Source organism: Artemia franciscana, chromosome 3, assembly GCF_032884065.1.
Source record: "Artemia franciscana chromosome 3, ASM3288406v1, whole genome shotgun sequence".
NCBI lineage: Eukaryota > Metazoa > Arthropoda > Branchiopoda > Anostraca > Artemiidae > Artemia > Artemia franciscana.
The window spans coordinates 53,591,359-53,612,416 of record NC_088865.1 but is presented as its reverse complement, the minus strand read 5'-3'; the positions used below and the strand labels follow the sequence as shown (position 1 = coordinate 53,612,416).

Sequence of the window (21,058 nt, the reverse complement as noted above, 5' to 3'; positions counted from 1 at the left end):
CCAACGAAGACTGTTAAAAAAAATTAAAAAAAACATTTTAATTTAGGAATTGGTGGCCTGACCCTAAACAGGTTCACTCAATTTATTGCCAGAGAGATACTTGTTTAAGCCAATTAATGAGAACCACGAGAACACTTCGAGAACCGCGTACAGTAGAGCACACTATTTAACAGTGGGAATAGCAATTTGTATAAAGATTTCTGAAGATTTGCGCTAAATCTAGCTCATAGAAATAGCCAACGAAGACTGTTAAAAAAAATTAAAAAAAAAACATTTTAATTTAGGAATTGGTGGCCTGACCCTAAACAGGTTCACTCAATTTATTGCCAGAGAGATACTTGTTTAAGCCAATTAATGAGAACCGCGAGAACACTTCGAGAACCGCGTACAGTAGAGCACACTATTTAACAGTGGGAATAGCAATTTGTATAAAGATTTCTGAAGATTTGCGCTAAATCTAGCTCATAGAAATAGCCAACGAAGACTGTTAAAAAAAATTAAAAAAAACATTTTAATTTAGGAATTGGTGGCCTGACCCTAAACAGGTTCACTCAATTTATTGCCAGAGAGATACTTGTTTAAGCCAATTAATGAGAACCGCGAGAACACTTCGAGAACCGCGTACAGTAGAGCACACTATTTAACAGTGGGAATAGCAATTTGTATAAAGATTTCTGAAGATTTGCGCTAAATCTAGCTCATAGAAATAGCCAACGAAGACTGTTAAAAAAAATTAAAAAAAACATTTTAATTTAGGAATTGGTGGCCTGACCCTAAACAGGTTCACTCAATTTATTGCCAGAGAGATACTTGTTTAAGCCAATTAATGAGAACCCGCGAGAACACTTCGAGAACCGCGTACAGTAGAGCACACTATTTAACAGTGGGAATAGCAATTTGTATAAAGATTTCTGAAGATTTGCGCTAAATCTAGCTCATAGAAATAGCCAACGAAGACTGTTAAAAAAAATTAAAAAAAACATTTTAATTTAGGAATTGGTGGCCTGACCCTAAACAGGTTCACTCAATTTATTGCCAGAGAGATACTTGTTTAAGCCAATTAATGAGAACCGCGAGAACACTTCGAGAACCGCGTACAGTAGAGCACACTATTTAACAGTGGGAATAGCAATTTGTATAAAGATTTCTGAAGATTTGCGCTAAATCTAGCTCATAGAAATAGCCAACGAAGACTGTTAAAAAAAATTAAAAAAAACATTTTAATTTAGGAATTGGTGGCCTGACCCTAAACAGGTTCACTCAATTTATTGCCAGAGAGATACTTGTTTAAGCCAATTAATGAGAACCGCGAGAACACTTCGAGAACCGCGTACAGTAGAGCACACTATTTAACAGTGGAATAGCAATTTGTATAAAGATTTCTGAAGATTTGCGCTAAATCTAGCTCATAGAAATAGCCAACGAAGACTGTTAAAAAAAATTAAAAAAAACATTTTAATTTAGGAATTGGTGGCCTGACCCTAAACAGGTTCACTCAATTTATTGCCAGAGAGATACTTGTTTAAGCCAATTAATGAGAACCGCGAGAACACTTCGAGAACCGCGTACAGTAGAGCACACTATTTAACAGTGGGAATAGCAATTTGTATAAAGATTTCTGAAGATTTGCGCTAAATCTAGCTCATAGAAATAGCCAACGAAGACTGTTAAAAAAAATTAAAAAAAACATTTTAATTTAGGAATTGGTGGCCTGACCCTAAACAGGTTCACTCAATTTATTGCCAGAGAGATACTTGTTTAAGCCAATTAATGAGAACCGCGAGAACACTTCGAGAACCGCGTACAGTAGAGCACACTATTTAACAGTGGGAATAGCAATTTGTATAAAGATTTCTGAAGATTTGCGCTAAATCTAGCTCATAGAAATAGCCAACGAAGACTGTTAAAAAAAATTAAAAAAAACATTTTAATTTAGGAATTGGTGGCCTGACCCTAAACAGGTTCACTCAATTTATTGCCAGAGAGATACTTGTTTAAGCCAATTAATGAGAACCGCGAGAACACTTCGAGAACCGCGTACAGTAGAGCACACTATTTAACAGTGGGAATAGCAATTTGTATAAAGATTTCTGAAGATTTGCGCTAAATCTAGCTCATAGAAATAGCCAACGAAGACTGTTAAAAAAAATTAAAAAAAACATTTTAATTTAGGAATTGGTGGCCTGACCCTAAACAGGTTCACTCAATTTATTGCCAGAGAGATACTTGTTTAAGCCAATTAATGAGAACCGCGAGAACACTTCGAGAACCGCGTACAGTAGAGCACACTATTTAACAGTGGGAATAGCAATTTGTATAAAGATTTCTGAAGATTTGCGCTAAATCTAGCTCATAGAAATAGCCAACGAAGACTGTTAAAAAAAATTAAAAAAAAACATTTTAATTTAGGAATTGGTGGCCTGACCCTAAACAGGTTCACTCAATTTATTGCCAGAGAGATACTTGTTTAAGCCAATTAATGAGAACCGCGAGAACACTTCGAGAACCGCGTACAGTAGAGCACACTATTTAACAGTGGGAATAGCAATTTGTATAAAGATTTCTGAAGATTTGCGCTAAATCTAGCTCATAGAAATAGCCAACGAAGACTGTTAAAAAAAATAAAAAAAAAACATTTTAATTTAGGAATTGGTGGCCTGACCCTAAACAGGTTCACTCAATTTATTGCCAGAGAGATACTTGTTTAAGCCAATTAATGAGAACCGCGAGAACACTTCGAGAACCGCGTACAGTAGAGCACACTATTTAACAGTGGGAATAGCAATTTGTATAAAGATTTCTGAAGATTTGCGCTAAATCTAGCTCATAGAAATAGCCAACGAAGACTGTTAAAAAAAATAAAAAAAAAACATTTTAATTTAGGAATTGGTGGCCTGACCCTAAACAGGTTCACTCAATTTATTGCCAGAGAGATACTTGTTTAAGCCAATTAATGAGAACCGCGAGAACACTTCGAGAACCGCGTACAGTAGAGCACACTATTTAACAGTGGGAATAGCAATTTGTATAAAGATTTCTGAAGATTTGCGCTAAATCTAGCTCATAGAAATAGCCAACGAAGACTGTTAAAAAAAATAAAAAAAAAACATTTTAATTTAGGAATTGGTGGCCTGACCCTAAACAGGTTCACTCAATTTATTGCCAGAGAGATACTTGTTTAAGCCAATTAATGAGAACCGCGAGAACACTTCGAGAACCGCGTACAGTAGAGCACACTATTTAACAGTGGGAATAGCAATTTGTATAAAGATTTCTGAAGATTTGCGCTAAATCTAGCTCATAGAAATAGCCAACGAAGACTGTTAAAAAAAAATAAAAAAAAAACATTTTAATTTAGGAATTGGTGGCCTGACCCTAAACAGGTTCACTCAATTTATTGCCAGAGAGATACTTGTTTAAGCCAATTAATGAGAACCGCGAGAACACTTCGAGAACCGCGTACAGTAGAGCACACTATTTAACAGTGGGAATAGCAATTTGTATAAAGATTTCTGAAGATTTGCGCTAAATCTAGCTCATAGAAATAGCCAACGAAGACTGTTAAAAAAAAATAAAAAAAAAACATTTTAATTTAGGAATTGGTGGCCTGACCCTAAACAGGTTCACTCAATTTATTGCCAGAGAGATACTTGTTTAAGCCAATTAATGAGAACCGCGAGAACACTTCGAGAACCGCGTACAGTAGAGCACACTATTTAACAGTGGGAATAGCAATTTGTATAAAGATTTCTGAAGATTTGCGCTAAATCTAGCTCATAGAAATAGCCAACGAAGACTGTTAAAAAAAATAAAAAAAAAACATTTTAATTTAGGAATTGGTGGCCTGACCCTAAACAGGTTCACTCAATTTATTGCCAGAGAGATACTTGTTTAAGCCAATTAATGAGAACCGCGAGAACACTTCGAGAACCGCGTACAGTAGAGCACACTATTTAACAGTGGGAATAGCAATTTGTATAAAGATTTCTGAAGATTTGCGCTAAATCTAGCTCATAGAAATAGCCAACGAAGACTGTTAAAAAAAATAAAAAAAAAACATTTTAATTTAGGAATTGGTGGCCTGACCCTAAACAGGTTCACTCAATTTATTGCCAGAGAGATACTTGTTTAAGCCAATTAATGAGAACCGCGAGAACACTTCGAGAACCGCGTACAGTAGAGCACACTATTTAACAGTGGGAATAGCAATTTGTATAAAGATTTCTGAAGATTTGCGCTAAATCTAGCTCATAGAAATAGCCAACGAAGACTGTTAAAAAAAATAAAAAAAAAACATTTTAATTTAGGAATTGGTGGCCTGACCCTAAACAGGTTCACTCAATTTATTGCCAGAGAGATACTTGTTTAAGCCAATTAATGAGAACCGCGAGAACACTTCGAGAACCGCGTACAGTAGAGCACACTATTTAACAGTGGGAATAGCAATTTGTATAAAGATTTCTGAAGATTTGCGCTAAATCTAGCTCATAGAAATAGCCAACGAAGACTGTTAAAAAAAATAAAAAAAAAACATTTTAATTTAGGAATTGGTGGCCTGACCCTAAACAGGTTCACTCAATTTATTGCCAGAGAGATACTTGTTTAAGCCAATTAATGAGAACCGCGAGAACACTTCGAGAACCGCGTACAGTAGAGCACACTATTTAACAGTGGGAATAGCAATTTGTATAAAGATTTCTGAAGATTTGCGCTAAATCTAGCTCATAGAAATAGCCAACGAAGACTGTTAAAAAAAATAAAAAAAAAACATTTTAATTTAGGAATTGGTGGCCTGACCCTAAACAGGTTCACTCAATTTATTGCCAGAGAGATACTTGTTTAAGCCAATTAATGAGAACCGCGAGAACACTTCGAGAACCGCGTACAGTAGAGCACACTATTTAACAGTGGGAATAGCAATTTGTATAAAGATTTCTGAAGATTTGCGCTAAATCTAGCTCATAGAAATAGCCAACGAAGACTGTTAAAAAAAATAAAAAAAAAAACATTTTAATTTAGGAATTGGTGGCCTGACCCTAAACAGGTTCACTCAATTTATTGCCAGAGAGATACTTGTTTAAGCCAATTAATGAGAACCGCGAGAACACTTCGAGAACCGCGTACAGTAGAGCACACTATTTAACAGTGGGAATAGCAATTTGTATAAAGATTTCTGAAGATTTGCGCTAAATCTAGCTCATAGAAATAGCCAACGAAGACTGTTAAAAAAAATTAAAAAAAAACATTTTAATTTAGGAATTGGTGGCCTGACCCTAAACAGGTTCACTCAATTTATTGCCAGAGAGATACTTGTTTAAGCCAATTAATGAGAACCGCGAGAACACTTCGAGAACCGCGTACAGTAGAGCACACTATTTAACAGTGGGAATAGCAATTTGTATAAAGATTTCTGAAGATTTGCGCTAAATCTAGCTCATAGAAATAGCCAACGAAGACTGTTAAAAAAAATTAAAAAAAACATTTTAATTTAGGAATTGGTGGCCTGACCCTAAACAGGTTCACTCAATTTATTGCCAGAGAGATACTTGTTTAAGCCAATTAATGAGAACCGCGAGAACACTTCGAGAACCGCGTACAGTAGAGCACACTATTTAACAGTGGGAATAGCAATTTGTATAAAGATTTCTGAAGATTTGCGCTAAATCTAGCTCATAGAAATAGCCAACGAAGACTGTTAAAAAAAATTAAAAAAAACATTTTAATTTAGGAATTGGTGGCCTGACCCTAAACAGGTTCACTCAATTTATTGCCAGAGAGATACTTGTTTAAGCCAATTAATGAGAACCGCGAGAACACTTCGAGAACCGCGTACAGTAGAGCACACTATTTAACAGTGGGAATAGCAATTTGTATAAAGATTTCTGAAGATTTGCGCTAAATCTAGCTCATAGAAATAGCCAACGAAGACTGTTAAAAAAAATTAAAAAAAACATTTTAATTTAGGAATTGGTGGCCTGACCCTAAACAGGTTCACTCAATTTATTGCCAGAGAGATACTTGTTTAAGCCAATTAATGAGAACCGCGAGAACACTTCGAGAACCGCGTACAGTAGAGCACACTATTTAACAGTGGGAATAGCAATTTGTATAAAGATTTCTGAAGATTTGCGCTAAATCTAGCTCATAGAAATAGCCAACGAAGACTGTTAAAAAAAATTAAAAAAAACATTTTAATTTAGGAATTGGTGGCCTGACCCTAAACAGGTTCACTCAATTTATTGCCAGAGAGATACTTGTTTAAGCCAATTAATGAGAACCGCGAGAACACTTCGAGAACCGCGTACAGTAGAGCACACTATTTAACAGTGGGAATAGCAATTTGTATAAAGATTTCTGAAGATTTGCGCTAAATCTAGCTCATAGAAATAGCCAACGAAGACTGTTAAAAAAAATTAAAAAAAACATTTTAATTTAGGAATTGGTGGCCTGACCCTAAACAGGTTCACTCAATTTATTGCCAGAGAGATACTTGTTTAAGCCAATTAATGAGAACCGCGAGAACACTTCGAGAACCGCGTACAGTAGAGCACACTATTTAACAGTGGGAATAGCAATTTGTATAAAGATTTCTGAAGATTTGCGCTAAATCTAGCTCATAGAAATAGCCAACGAAGACTGTTAAAAAAAATTAAAAAAAACATTTTAATTTAGGAATTGGTGGCCTGACCCTAAACAGGTTCACTCAATTTATTGCCAGAGAGATACTTGTTTAAGCCAATTAATGAGAACCGCGAGAACACTTCGAGAACCGCGTACAGTAGAGCACACTATTTAACAGTGGGAATAGCAATTTGTATAAAGATTTCTGAAGATTTGCGCTAAATCTAGCTCATAGAAATAGCCAACGAAGACTGTTAAAAAAAATTAAAAAAAACATTTTAATTTAGGAATTGGTGGCCTGACCCTAAACAGGTTCACTCAATTTATTGCCAGAGAGATACTTGTTTAAGCCAATTAATGAGAACCGCGAGAACACTTCGAGAACCGCGTACAGTAGAGCACACTATTTAACAGTGGGAATAGCAATTTGTATAAAGATTTCTGAAGATTTGCGCTAAATCTAGCTCATAGAAATAGCCAACGAAGACTGTTAAAAAAAATTAAAAAAAACATTTTAATTTAGGAATTGGTGGCCTGACCCTAAACAGGTTCACTCAATTTATTGCCAGAGAGATACTTGTTTAAGCCAATTAATGAGAACCGCGAGAACACTTCGAGAACCGCGTACAGTAGAGCACACTATTTAACAGTGGGAATAGCAATTTGTATAAAGATTTCTGAAGATTTGCGCTAAATCTAGCTCATAGAAATAGCCAACGAAGACTGTTAAAAAAAATTAAAAAAAACATTTTAATTTAGGAATTGGTGGCCTGACCCTAAACAGGTTCACTCAATTTATTGCCAGAGAGATACTTGTTTAAGCCAATTAATGAGAACCGCGAGAACACTTCGAGAACCGCGTACAGTAGAGCACACTATTTAACAGTGGGAATAGCAATTTGTATAAAGATTTCTGAAGATTTGCGCTAAATCTAGCTCATAGAAATAGCCAACGAAGACTGTTAAAAAAAATTAAAAAAAACATTTTAATTTAGGAATTGGTGGCCTGACCCTAAACAGGTTCACTCAATTTATTGCCAGGGAGATACTTGTTTAAGCCAATTAATGAGAACCGCGAGAACACTTCGAGAACCGCGTACAGTAGAGCACACTATTTAACAGTGGGAATAGCAATTTGTATAAAGATTTCTGAAGATTTGCGCTAAATCTAGCTCATAGAAATAGCCAACGAAGACTGTTAAAAAAAATTAAAAAAAACATTTTAATTTAGGAATTGGTGGCCTGACCCTAAACAGGTTCACTCAATTTATTGCCAGAAAGATACTTGTTTAAGCCAATTAATGAGAACCGCGAGAACACTTCGAGAACCGCGTACAGTAGAGCACACTATTTAACAGTGGGAATAGCAATTTGTATAAAGATTTCTGAAGATTTGCGCTAAATCTAGCTCATAGAAATAGCCAACGAAGACTGTTAAAAAAAATTAAAAAAAACATTTTAATTTAGGAATTGGTGGCCTGACCCTAAACAGGTTCACTCAATTTATTGCCAGAGAGATACTTGTTTAAGCCAATTAATGAGAACCGCGAGAACACTTCGAGAACCGCGTACAGTAGAGCACACTATTTAACAGTGGGAATAGCAATTTGTATAAAGATTTCTGAAGATTTGCGCTAAATCTAGCTCATAGAAATAGCCAACGAAGACTGTTAAAAAAAATTAAAAAAAACATTTTAATTTAGGAATTGGTGGCCTGACCCTAAACAGGTTCACTCAATTTATTGCCAGAAAGATACTTGTTTAAGCCAATTAATGAGAACCGCGAGAACACTTCGAGAACCGCGTACAGTAGAGCACACTATTTAACAGTGGGAATAGCAATTTGTATAAAGATTTCTGAAGATTTGCGCTAAATCTAGCTCATAGAAATAGCCAACGAAGACTGTTAAAAAAAATTAAAAAAAACATTTTAATTTAGGAATTGGTGGCCTGACCCTAAACAGGTTCACTCAATTTATTGCCAGAGAGATACTTGTTTAAGCCAATTAATGAGAACCGCGAGAACACTTCGAGAACCGCGTACAGTAGAGCACACTATTTAACAGTGGAAATAGCAATTTGTATAAAGATTTCTGAAGATTTGCGCTAAATCTAGCTCATAGAAATAGCCAACGAAGACTGTTAAAAAAAATTAAAAAAAACATTTTAATTTAGGAATTGGTGGCCTGACCCTAAACAGGTTCACTCAATTTATTGCCAGAGAGATACTTGTTTAAGCCAATTAATGAGAACCGCGAGAACACTTCGAGAACCGCGTACAGTAGAGCACACTATTTAACAGTGGGAATAGCAATTTGTATAAAGATTTCTGAAGATTTGCGCTAAATCTAGCTCATAGAAATAGCCAACGAAGACTGTTAAAAAAAATTAAAAAAAACATTTTAATTTAGGAATTGGTGGCCTGACCCTAAACAGGTTCACTCAATTTATTGCCAGAGAGATACTTGTTTAAGCCAATTAATGAGAACCGCGAGAACACTTCGAGAACCGCGTACAGTAGAGCACACTATTTAACAGTGGGAATAGCAATTTGTATAAAGATTTCTGAAGATTTGCGCTAAATCTAGCTCATAGAAATAGCCAACGAAGACTGTTAAAAAAACTTAAAAAAAACATTTTAATTTAGGAATTGGTGGCCTGACCCTAAACAGGTTCACTCAATTTATTGCCAGAGAGATACTTGTTTAAGCCAATTAATGAGAACCGCGAGAACACTTCGAGAACCGCGTACAGTAGAGCACACTATTTAACAGTGGGAATAGCAATTTGTATAAAGATTTCTGAAGATTTGCGCTAAATCTAGCTCATAGAAATAGCCAACGAAGACTGTTAAAAAAAATTAAAAAAAACATTTTAATTTAGGAATTGGTGGCCTGACCCTAAACAGGTTCACTCAATTTATTGCCAGAGAGATACTTGTTTAAGCCAATTAATGAGAACCGCGAGAACACTTCGAGAACCGCGTACAGTAGAGCACACTATTTAACAGTGGGAATAGCAATTTGTATAAAGATTTCTGAAGATTTGCGCTAAATCTAGCTCATAGAAATAGCCAACGAAGACTGTTAAAAAAAATTAAAAAAAACATTTTAATTTAGGAATTGGTGGCCTGACCCTAAACAGGTTCACTCAATTTATTGCCAGAGAGATACTTGTTTAAGCCAATTAATGAGAACCACGAGAACACTTCGAGAACCGCGTACAGTAGAGCACACTATTTAACAGTGGGAATAGCAATTTGTATAAAGATTTCTGAAGATTTGCGCTAAATCTAGCTCATAGAAATAGCCAACGAAGACTGTTAAAAAAAATTAAAAAAAAAACATTTTAATTTAGGAATTGGTGGCCTGACCCTAAACAGGTTCACTCAATTTATTGCCAGAGAGATACTTGTTTAAGCCAATTAATGAGAACCGCGAGAACACTTCGAGAACCGCGTACAGTAGAGCACACTATTTAACAGTGGGAATAGCAATTTGTATAAAGATTTCTGAAGATTTGCGCTAAATCTAGCTCATAGAAATAGCCAACGAAGACTGTTAAAAAAAATTAAAAAAAACATTTTAATTTAGGAATTGGTGGCCTGACCCTAAACAGGTTCACTCAATTTATTGCCAGAGAGATACTTGTTTAAGCCAATTAATGAGAACCGCGAGAACACTTCGAGAACCGCGTACAGTAGAGCACACTATTTAACAGTGGGAATAGCAATTTGTATAAAGATTTCTGAAGATTTGCGCTAAATCTAGCTCATAGAAATAGCCAACGAAGACTGTTAAAAAAAATTAAAAAAAACATTTTAATTTAGGAATTGGTGGCCTGACCCTAAACAGGTTCACTCAATTTATTGCCAGAGAGATACTTGTTTAAGCCAATTAATGAGAACCGCGAGAACACTTCGAGAACCGCGTACAGTAGAGCACACTATTTAACAGTGGGAATAGCAATTTGTATAAAGATTTCTGAAGATTTGCGCTAAATCTAGCTCATAGAAATAGCCAACGAAGACTGTTAAAAAAAATTAAAAAAAACATTTTAATTTAGGAATTGGTGGCCTGACCCTAAACAGGTTCACTCAATTTATTGCCAGAGAGATACTTGTTTAAGCCAATTAATGAGAACCGCGAGAACACTTCGAGAACCGCGTACAGTAGAGCACACTATTTAACAGTGGGAATAGCAATTTGTATAAAGATTTCTGAAGATTTGCGCTAAATCTAGCTCATAGAAATAGCCAACGAAGACTGTTAAAAAAAATTAAAAAAAACATTTTAATTTAGGAATTGGTGGCCTGACCCTAAACAGGTTCACTCAATTTATTGCCAGAGAGATACTTGTTTAAGCCAATTAATGAGAACCGCGAGAACACTTCGAGAACCGCGTACAGTAGAGCACACTATTTAACAGTGGGAATAGCAATTTGTATAAAGATTTCTGAAGATTTGCGCTAAATCTAGCTCATAGAAATAGCCAACGAAGACTGTTAAAAAAAATTAAAAAAAACATTTTAATTTAGGAATTGGTGGCCTGACCCTAAACAGGTTCACTCAATTTATTGCCAGAGAGATACTTGTTTAAGCCAATTAATGAGAACCGCGAGAACACTTCGAGAACCGCGTACAGTAGAGCACACTATTTAACAGTGGGAATAGCAATTTGTATAAAGATTTCTGAAGATTTGCGCTAAATCTAGCTCATAGAAATAGCCAACGAAGACTGTTAAAAAAAATTAAAAAAAACATTTTAATTTAGGAATTGGTGGCCTGACCCTAAACAGGTTCACTCAATTTATTGCCAGAGAGATACTTGTTTAAGCCAATTAATGAGAACCGCGAGAACACTTCGAGAACCGCGTACAGTAGAGCACACTATTTAACAGTGGGAATAGCAATTTGTATAAAGATTTCTGAAGATTTGCGCTAAATCTAGCTCATAGAAATAGCCAACGAAGACTGTTAAAAAAAATTAAAAAAAACATTTTAATTTAGGAATTGGTGGCCTGACCCTAAACAGGTTCACTCAATTTATTGCCAGAGAGATACTTGTTTAAGCCAATTAATGAGAACCGCGAGAACACTTCGAGAACCGCGTACAGTAGAGCACACTATTTAACAGTGGGAATAGCAATTTGTATAAAGATTTCTGAAGATTTGCGCTAAATCTAGCTCATAGAAATAGCCAACGAAGACTGTTAAAAAAAATTAAAAAAAACATTTTAATTTAGGAATTGGTGGCCTGACCCTAAACAGGTTCACTCAATTTATTGCCAGAGAGATACTTGTTTAAGCCAATTAATGAGAACCGCGAGAACACTTCGAGAACCGCGTACAGTAGAGCACACTATTTAACAGTGGGAATAGCAATTTGTATAAAGATTTCTGAAGATTTGCGCTAAATCTAGCTCATAGAAATAGCCAACGAAGACTGTTAAAAAAAATTAAAAAAAACATTTTAATTTAGGAATTGGTGGCCTGACCCTAAACAGGTTCACTCAATTTATTGCCAGAGAGATACTTGTTTAAGCCAATTAATGAGAACCGCGAGAACACTTCGAGAACCGCGTACAGTAGAGCACACTATTTAACAGTGGGAATAGCAATTTGTATAAAGATTTCTGAAGATTTGCGCTAAATCTAGCTCATAGAAATAGCCAACGAAGACTGTTAAAAAAAATAAAAAAAAAACATTTTAATTTAGGAATTGGTGGCCTGACCCTAAACAGGTTCACTCAATTTATTGCCAGAGAGATACTTGTTTAAGCCAATTAATGAGAACCGCGAGAACACTTCGAGAACCGCGTACAGTAGAGCACACTATTTAACAGTGGGAATAGCAATTTGTATAAAGATTTCTGAAGATTTGCGCTAAATCTAGCTCATAGAAATAGCCAACGAAGACTGTTAAAAAAAATAAAAAAAAAACATTTTAATTTAGGAATTGGTGGCCTGACCCTAAACAGGTTCACTCAATTTATTGCCAGAGAGATACTTGTTTAAGCCAATTAATGAGAACCGCGAGAACACTTCGAGAACCGCGTACAGTAGAGCACACTATTTAACAGTGGGAATAGCAATTTGTATAAAGATTTCTGAAGATTTGCGCTAAATCTAGCTCATAGAAATAGCCAACGAAGACTGTTAAAAAAAATAAAAAAAAAACATTTTAATTTAGGAATTGGTGGCCTGACCCTAAACAGGTTCACTCAATTTATTGCCAGAGAGATACTTGTTTAAGCCAATTAATGAGAACCGCGAGAACACTTCGAGAACCGCGTACAGTAGAGCACACTATTTAACAGTGGGAATAGCAATTTGTATAAAGATTTCTGAAGATTTGCGCTAAATCTAGCTCATAGAAATAGCCAACGAAGACTGTTAAAAAAAATAAAAAAAAAACATTTTAATTTAGGAATTGGTGGCCTGACCCTAAACAGGTTCACTCAATTTATTGCCAGAGAGATACTTGTTTAAGCCAATTAATGAGAACCGCGAGAACACTTCGAGAACCGCGTACAGTAGAGCACACTATTTAACAGTGGGAATAGCAATTTGTATAAAGATTTCTGAAGATTTGCGCTAAATCTAGCTCATAGAAATAGCCAACGAAGACTGTTAAAAAAAATAAAAAAAAAACATTTTAATTTAGGAATTGGTGGCCTGACCCTAAACAGGTTCACTCAATTTATTGCCAGAGAGATACTTGTTTAAGCCAATTAATGAGAACCGCGAGAACACTTCGAGAACCGCGTACAGTAGAGCACACTATTTAACAGTGGGAATAGCAATTTGTATAAAGATTTCTGAAGATTTGCGCTAAATCTAGCTCATAGAAATAGCCAACGAAGACTGTTAAAAAAAATAAAAAAAAAACATTTTAATTTAGGAATTGGTGGCCTGACCCTAAACAGGTTCACTCAATTTATTGCCAGAGAGATACTTGTTTAAGCCAATTAATGAGAACCGCGAGAACACTTCGAGAACCGCGTACAGTAGAGCACACTATTTAACAGTGGGAATAGCAATTTGTATAAAGATTTCTGAAGATTTGCGCTAAATCTAGCTCATAGAAATAGCCAACGAAGACTGTTAAAAAAAATAAAAAAAAAACATTTTAATTTAGGAATTGGTGGCCTGACCCTAAACAGGTTCACTCAATTTATTGCCAGAGAGATACTTGTTTAAGCCAATTAATGAGAACCGCGAGAACACTTCGAGAACCGCGTACAGTAGAGCACACTATTTAACAGTGGGAATAGCAATTTGTATAAAGATTTCTGAAGATTTGCGCTAAATCTAGCTCATAGAAATAGCCAACGAAGACTGTTAAAAAAAATAAAAAAAAAACATTTTAATTTAGGAATTGGTGGCCTGACCCTAAACAGGTTCACTCAATTTATTGCCAGAGAGATACTTGTTTAAGCCAATTAATGAGAACCGCGAGAACACTTCGAGAACCGCGTACAGTAGAGCACACTATTTAACAGTGGGAATAGCAATTTGTATAAAGATTTCTGAAGATTTGCGCTAAATCTAGCTCATAGAAATAGCCAACGAAGACTGTTAAAAAAAATAAAAAAAAAACATTTTAATTTAGGAATTGGTGGCCTGACCCTAAACAGGTTCACTCAATTTATTGCCAGAGAGATACTTGTTTAAGCCAATTAATGAGAACCGCGAGAACACTTCGAGAACCGCGTACAGTAGAGCACACTATTTAACAGTGGGAATAGCAATTTGTATAAAGATTTCTGAAGATTTGCGCTAAATCTAGCTCATAGAAATAGCCAACGAAGACTGTTAAAAAAAATAAAAAAAAAACATTTTAATTTAGGAATTGGTGGCCTGACCCTAAACAGGTTCACTCAATTTATTGCCAGAGAGATACTTGTTTAAGCCAATTAATGAGAACCGCGAGAACACTTCGAGAACCGCGTACAGTAGAGCACACTATTTAACAGTGGGAATAGCAATTTGTATAAAGATTTCTGAAGATTTGCGCTAAATCTAGCTCATAGAAATAGCCAACGAAGACTGTTAAAAAAAATAAAAAAAAAACATTTTAATTTAGGAATTGGTGGCCTGACCCTAAACAGGTTCACTCAATTTATTGCCAGAGAGATACTTGTTTAAGCCAATTAATGAGAACCGCGAGAACACTTCGAGAACCGCGTACAGTAGAGCACACTATTTAACAGTGGGAATAGCAATTTGTATAAAGATTTCTGAAGATTTGCGCTAAATCTAGCTCATAGAAATAGCCAACGAAGACTGTTAAAAAAAATTAAAAAAAACATTTTAATTTAGGAATTGGTGGCCTGACCCTAAACAGGTTCACTCAATTTATTGCCAGAGAGATACTTGTTTAAGCCAATTAATGAGAACCGCGAGAACACTTCGAGAACCGCGTACAGTAGAGCACACTATTTAACAGTGGGAATAGCAATTTGTATAAAGATTTCTGAAGATTTGCGCTAAATCTAGCTCATAGAAATAGCCAACGAAGACTGTTAAAAAAAATTAAAAAAAACATTTTAATTTAGGAATTGGTGGCCTGACCCTAAACAGGTTCACTCAATTTATTGCCAGAGAGATACTTGTTTAAGCCAATTAATGAGAACCGCGAGAACACTTCGAGAACCGCGTACAGTAGAGCACACTATTTAACAGTGGGAATAGCAATTTGTATAAAGATTTCTGAAGATTTGCGCTAAATCTAGCTCATAGAAATAGCCAACGAAGACTGTTAAAAAAAATTAAAAAAAACATTTTAATTTAGGAATTGGTGGCCTGACCCTAAACAGGTTCACTCAATTTATTGCCAGAGAGATACTTGTTTAAGCCAATTAATGAGAACCGCGAGAACACTTCGAGAACCGCGTACAGTAGAGCACACTATTTAACAGTGGGAATAGCAATTTGTATAAAGATTTCTGAAGATTTGCGCTAAATCTAGCTCATAGAAATAGCCAACGAAGACTGTTAAAAAAAATTAAAAAAAACATTTTAATTTAGGAATTGGTGGCCTGACCCTAAACAGGTTCACTCAATTTATTGCCAGAGAGATACTTGTTTAAGCCAATTAATGAGAACCGCGAGAACACTTCGAGAACCGCGTACAGTAGAGCACACTATTTAACAGTGGGAATAGCAATTTGTATAAAGATTTCTGAAGATTTGCGCTAAATCTAGCTCATAGAAATAGCCAACGAAGACTGTTAAAAAAAATTAAAAAAAACATTTTAATTTAGGAATTGGTGGCCTGACCCTAAACAGGTTCACTCAATTTATTGCCAGAGAGATACTTGTTTAAGCCAATTAATGAGAACCGCGAGAACACTTCGAGAACCGCGTACAGTAGAGCACACTATTTAACAGTGGGAATAGCAATTTGTATAAAGATTTCTGAAGATTTGCGCTAAATCTAGCTCATAGAAATAGCCAACGAAGACTGTTAAAAAAAATTAAAAAAAACATTTTAATTTAGGAATTGGTGGCCTGACCCTAAACAGGTTCACTCAATTTATTGCCAGAGAGATACTTGTTTAAGCCAATTAATGAGAACCGCGAGAACACTTCGAGAACCGCGTACAGTAGAGCACACTATTTAACAGTGGGAATAGCAATTTGTATAAAGATTTCTGAAGATTTGCGCTAAATCTAGCTCATAGAAATAGCCAACGAAGACTGTTAAAAAAAATTAAAAAAAACATTTTAATTTAGGAATTGGTGGCCTGACCCTAAACAGGTTCACTCAATTTATTGCCAGAGAGATACTTGTTTAAGCCAATTAATGAGAACCGCGAGAACACTTCGAGAACCGCGTACAGTAGAGCACACTATTTAACAGTGGGAATAGCAATTTGTATAAAGATTTCTGAAGATTTGCGCTAAATCTAGCTCATAGAAATAGCCAACGAAGACTGTTAAAAAAAATTAAAAAAAACATTTTAATTTAGGAATTGGTGGCCTGACCCTAAACAGGTTCACTCAATTTATTGCCAGAGAGATACTTGTTTAAGCCAATTAATGAGAACCGCGAGAACACTTCGAGAACCGCGTACAGTAGAGCACACTATTTAACAGTGGGAATAGCAATTTGTATAAAGATTTCTGAAGATTTGCGCTAAATCTAGCTCATAGAAATAGCCAACGAAGACTGTTAAAAAAAATTAAAAAAAACATTTTAATTTAGGAATTGGTGGCCTGACCCTAAACAGGTTCACTCAATTTATTGCCAGAGAGATACTTGTTTAAGCCAATTAATGAGAACCGCGAGAACACTTCGAGAACCGCGTACAGTAGAGCACACTATTTAACAGTGGGAATAGCAATTTGTATAAAGATTTCTGAAGATTTGCGCTAAATCTAGCTCATAGAAATAGCCAACGAAGACTGTTAAAAAAAATTAAAAAAAACATTTTAATTTAGGAATTGGTGGCCTGACCCTAAACAGGTTCACTCAATTTATTGCCAGAGAGATACTTGTTTAGGCCAATTAATGAGAACCGCGAGAACACTTCGAGAACCGCGTACAGTAGAGCACACTATTTAACAGTGGGAATAGCAATTTGTATAAAGATTTCTGAAGATTTGCGCTAAATCTAGCTCATAGAAATAGCCAACGAAGACTGTTAAAAAAAATTAAAAAAAACATTTTAATTTAGGAATTGGTGGCCTGACCCTAAACAGGTTCACTCAATTTATTGCCAGAGAGATACTTGTTTAAGCCAATTAATGAGAACCGCGAGAACACTTCGAGAACCGCGTACAGTAGAGCACACTATTTAACAGTGGGAATAGCAATTTGTATAAAGATTTCTGAAGATTTGCGCTAAATCTAGCTCATAGAAATAGCCAACGAAGACTGTTAAAAAAAATTAAAAAAAACATTTTAATTTAGGAATTGGTGGCCTGACCCTAAACAGGTTCACTCAATTTATTGCCAGAGAGATACTTGTTTAAGCCAATTAATGAGAACCGCGAGAACACTTCGAGAACCGCGTACAGTAGAGCACACTATTTAACAGTGGGAATAGCAATTTGTATAAAGATTTCTGAAGATTTGCGCTAAATCTAGCTCATAGAAATAGCCAACGAAGACTGTTAAAAAAAATTAAAAAAAACATTTTAATTTAGGAATTGGTGGCCTGACCCTAAACAGGTTCACTCAATTTATTGCCAGAGAGATACTTGTTTAAGCCATAAATGAGAACCGCGAGAACACTTCGAGAACCGCGTACAGTAGAGCACACTATTTAACAGTGGGAATAGCAATTTGTATAAAGATTTCTGAAGATTTGCGCTAAATCTAGCTCATAGAAATAGCCAACGAAGACTGTTAAAAAAAATTAAAAAAAACATTTTAATTTAGGAATTGGTGGCCTGACCCTAAACAGGTTCACTCAATTTATTGCCAGAGAGATACTTGTTTAGGCCAATTAATGAGAACCGCGAGAACACTTCGAGAACCGCGTACAGTAGAGCACACTATTTAACAGTGGGAATAGCAATTTGTATAAAGATTTCTGAAGATTTGCGCTAAATCATAGAAATAGAAATATTTCTGGCTCATAGAAATAGCCAAGTTGGCTCATAGAAATAGCCAATAGTTGGCTCAGAGAAATAGCCAGCGAAGACTGTTAAAAAAAAATTAAAAAAAAAAACATTTTAATTTAGGAATTGGTGGCCTGACCCTAAACAGGTTCACTCAATTTATTGCCAGAGAGATACTTGTTTAAGCCAATTAATGAACTTGCTGTATTTCTAAGTGAAAAAACATCTGTAAAATGTCTGCGAATTGAACTCAATATATATAATAAAATTATAAATATTTCATTATAATATAATAAAAAATAGGACACAGCAAGCTTTCCAGTTTAGCAGAGATTTGCAAGTGAAATGTTGGTGTTTAGAGCACTATTTGGCATATTCTCTAAGTTTAGAGATTACAGTATGGCAAACTGGGGAGAATTTGCTGTGAGTTTGTTTCAGGAGGTGAAATGCCTGTCTTTTGACATAATCTGCCTAAGTTAGACATTACATTAAGGGAAACTAGTAAGAATTTGGAAGGTGTTTAATATCTGAGGCGCATGTACCAGATTTCTTAAATAGGGTAGTTTGCCCAGTGTGATTTGCATCCCAAATGGGCCAAGAGAAGATATTGTTCTAGCCTCTTTATAAAGTTTGCTTACGTTTTTCCTATAATCTGAGCATATTCGTGGTTTGGAACTCTTTTTTCCATTATATTCAGATAACAGAAGTAAGTTTGTTTATATATTACGAGGGTTCGTTTTCGCCATGGTCTTTAAACGAGATAAGTAAATATATTAGATTACAACTGTTTTGTTCTAGTCGCGTGGAACCTCAGGTTTGGCCGGGATATCTGTCGATAGAGGACACTAAGAGCTACCATACCATGGTTTCGACGGGTTTAGGTTTCCCAGTATAATTCCAATTGGTCATACCCACGGACGTAAGCCCCGCTCCAGCCCAGCTTCCAAGACCGGTAATACAGAGTGTTATTGAATTCTACCGTGGAATACTAATATTTGAAGAGATCTCCCAAAGGCCTTCAGGATAAAGGAGTTAGCCTGTAGCTATTCTCATTTGAATAGTAGTGAAAGTTATCCTCTACTGATACCGTAAGACCTTTTTCTTATACAATTGTCCCTCCCACTCTAATCACCAAGTCAACTACTGTTATATCCAGCTTGGGCCAACCTCCCCCCTCCCCCCTGCGGGAATACCTGACTCAAAACATGGAACTTTATAATCCTGGCAGCTGGATATCTGGGTATATATTCCATAGTCCGTCATTAAAATACCAAACATGACAATAATATTATGTTGACGTCAAGGAAGACCATTTCCTTAAAATGTAGAATACATCTACTAGAAATAAAATTCAGGTTCTAAATCAACATTCAAGTCGAAGAATTATTGCCCCTATTTTCATATTAGTTTCTTAAATAAGACAAAACAAAAAATCGACTTACTTAGAAGAAAGATTAGCAAAATCTGTCACACACTTTGCAAAGGTAAATCTCACCAATGACGATTCGTCTTGCGCCAGCTGAAAGAAAAACAACAACAAACAATAAGGAAAAGTTATAAAAAGAACGATTATCTCGGGATTATGGGGATTATGACATAATCGCAGGATTATGACAGACTCAGTACCAAAAACAAATTCAAACTGGTGATATTTCTAAGCAAAAAGAATTTCGGCGTTCCTTATCTTGCCTTTCCGTGACACAATTCATGAATTTCCCTGGAAAGGGGAATTTCCCACCTCCTCTCCTCTTAGTGGTGCTAGCTTCTTCACTCTTTAAAAATATAACTGTATTTATGCTATTGTCGCACAGTATATATAGCTGTATAAATATATCAACTCATCGACTAACCGACTGCTTTCACAAAAAAAGCAAATAAAAACTTTATTTTAAAATTAATAACTTTAAAATAAAAATAAAATTAAAATAAGCTTTTTAAATTAAAAACAGAAAATTCGAGAGGAATCTCATGTTCTCTTAGCATATTTTCTTCTTTTATAAAATGGTTAAAACTGTTTTCAATCATTGAAATGGCCCCAATACTCTAGCAGCCAGTACAGCGTTATCCATAATATGAGCTAATCACAAATTTCAATAAAATTTGGTTATTTGGAGCATGAGAAAGCAAGCTATTTTACTTTTATGAGAGAAAAATAAAAAACAAATTATGATATAAATTTATCGTAACTAGCATACCCTAAAAAATTCCAGCTGAAAATATATAATATACTGGCACTTGGAGAGAGAAGGGTACTTAGGGAGATTTAGGGTAACAAATATTCCTTACTCGTGCCCAATGTGCGGAGACAAGGGTGAGGATTTGGTTCACTTCATGACTCTTTGTCCTTAATTACAAGATTTAAGAAACGAATGATTTTCTAGTAGTTTGGGATTAAGTGAGTAGTTAGTCTCAGTAATGGGATCAAAATATTGTGGGACAATAAAAATTGCAAACTTAATTAAGGAGGACCAAGAGAGAGAGATTTTTGTAAGGAAAGATGTGCTTGAAGCCTTTTATTTTTCCTTTTTGTAACCATGGCAAATGCGAGTCTAAAGAATTTAACACCTATCTATCATGTTTGCGACATTTTGTGTAATTATGTAAGTTTTGATATTATGTGTTTTATTTTGTTTGTGTTCCTTTGCAATAGTTATCTTTTTCCATGGTCTTTTTATGTATCATTTTTTGTTATATGTGTTATTATAATGTGCTATCATTTTGTGTATTTTTTTTTTTACCCTGGCCCAAAAGCGGCTTTTGTTGCAATAAATATCTATACATCTAAAATATATATAGTTAATATTACAATTACAGGTAACTAAAGTCGGAGAATACTACGTTTTGTTTACACTGATGACAATTAA

General features: G+C 35.3%; 2 protein-coding genes across 2 annotated transcripts in view; one reads left to right on the top strand and one right to left on the bottom strand.

The window, feature by feature from the left end:
* LOC136025409 (phosphoinositide 3-kinase regulatory subunit 4-like) overlaps positions 1-21,058 on the top strand; it is a 419,187-nt gene that overhangs the window by 66,588 nt on the left and 331,541 nt on the right. The gene's annotated exons all lie outside the window — the stretch shown is intronic.
* LOC136025407 (phosphoinositide 3-kinase regulatory subunit 4-like) overlaps positions 19,616-21,058 on the bottom strand; it is a 53,665-nt gene continuing 52,222 nt past the window's right edge. Inside the window, exon 11 of the mRNA XM_065701421.1 lies at positions 19,616-19,713. Within this exon, the coding sequence (XP_065557493.1) occupies positions 19,633-19,713 (81 nt within the window). The 3' untranslated portion in view covers positions 19,616-19,632. The remainder of the gene's footprint in view (positions 19,714-21,058) is intronic.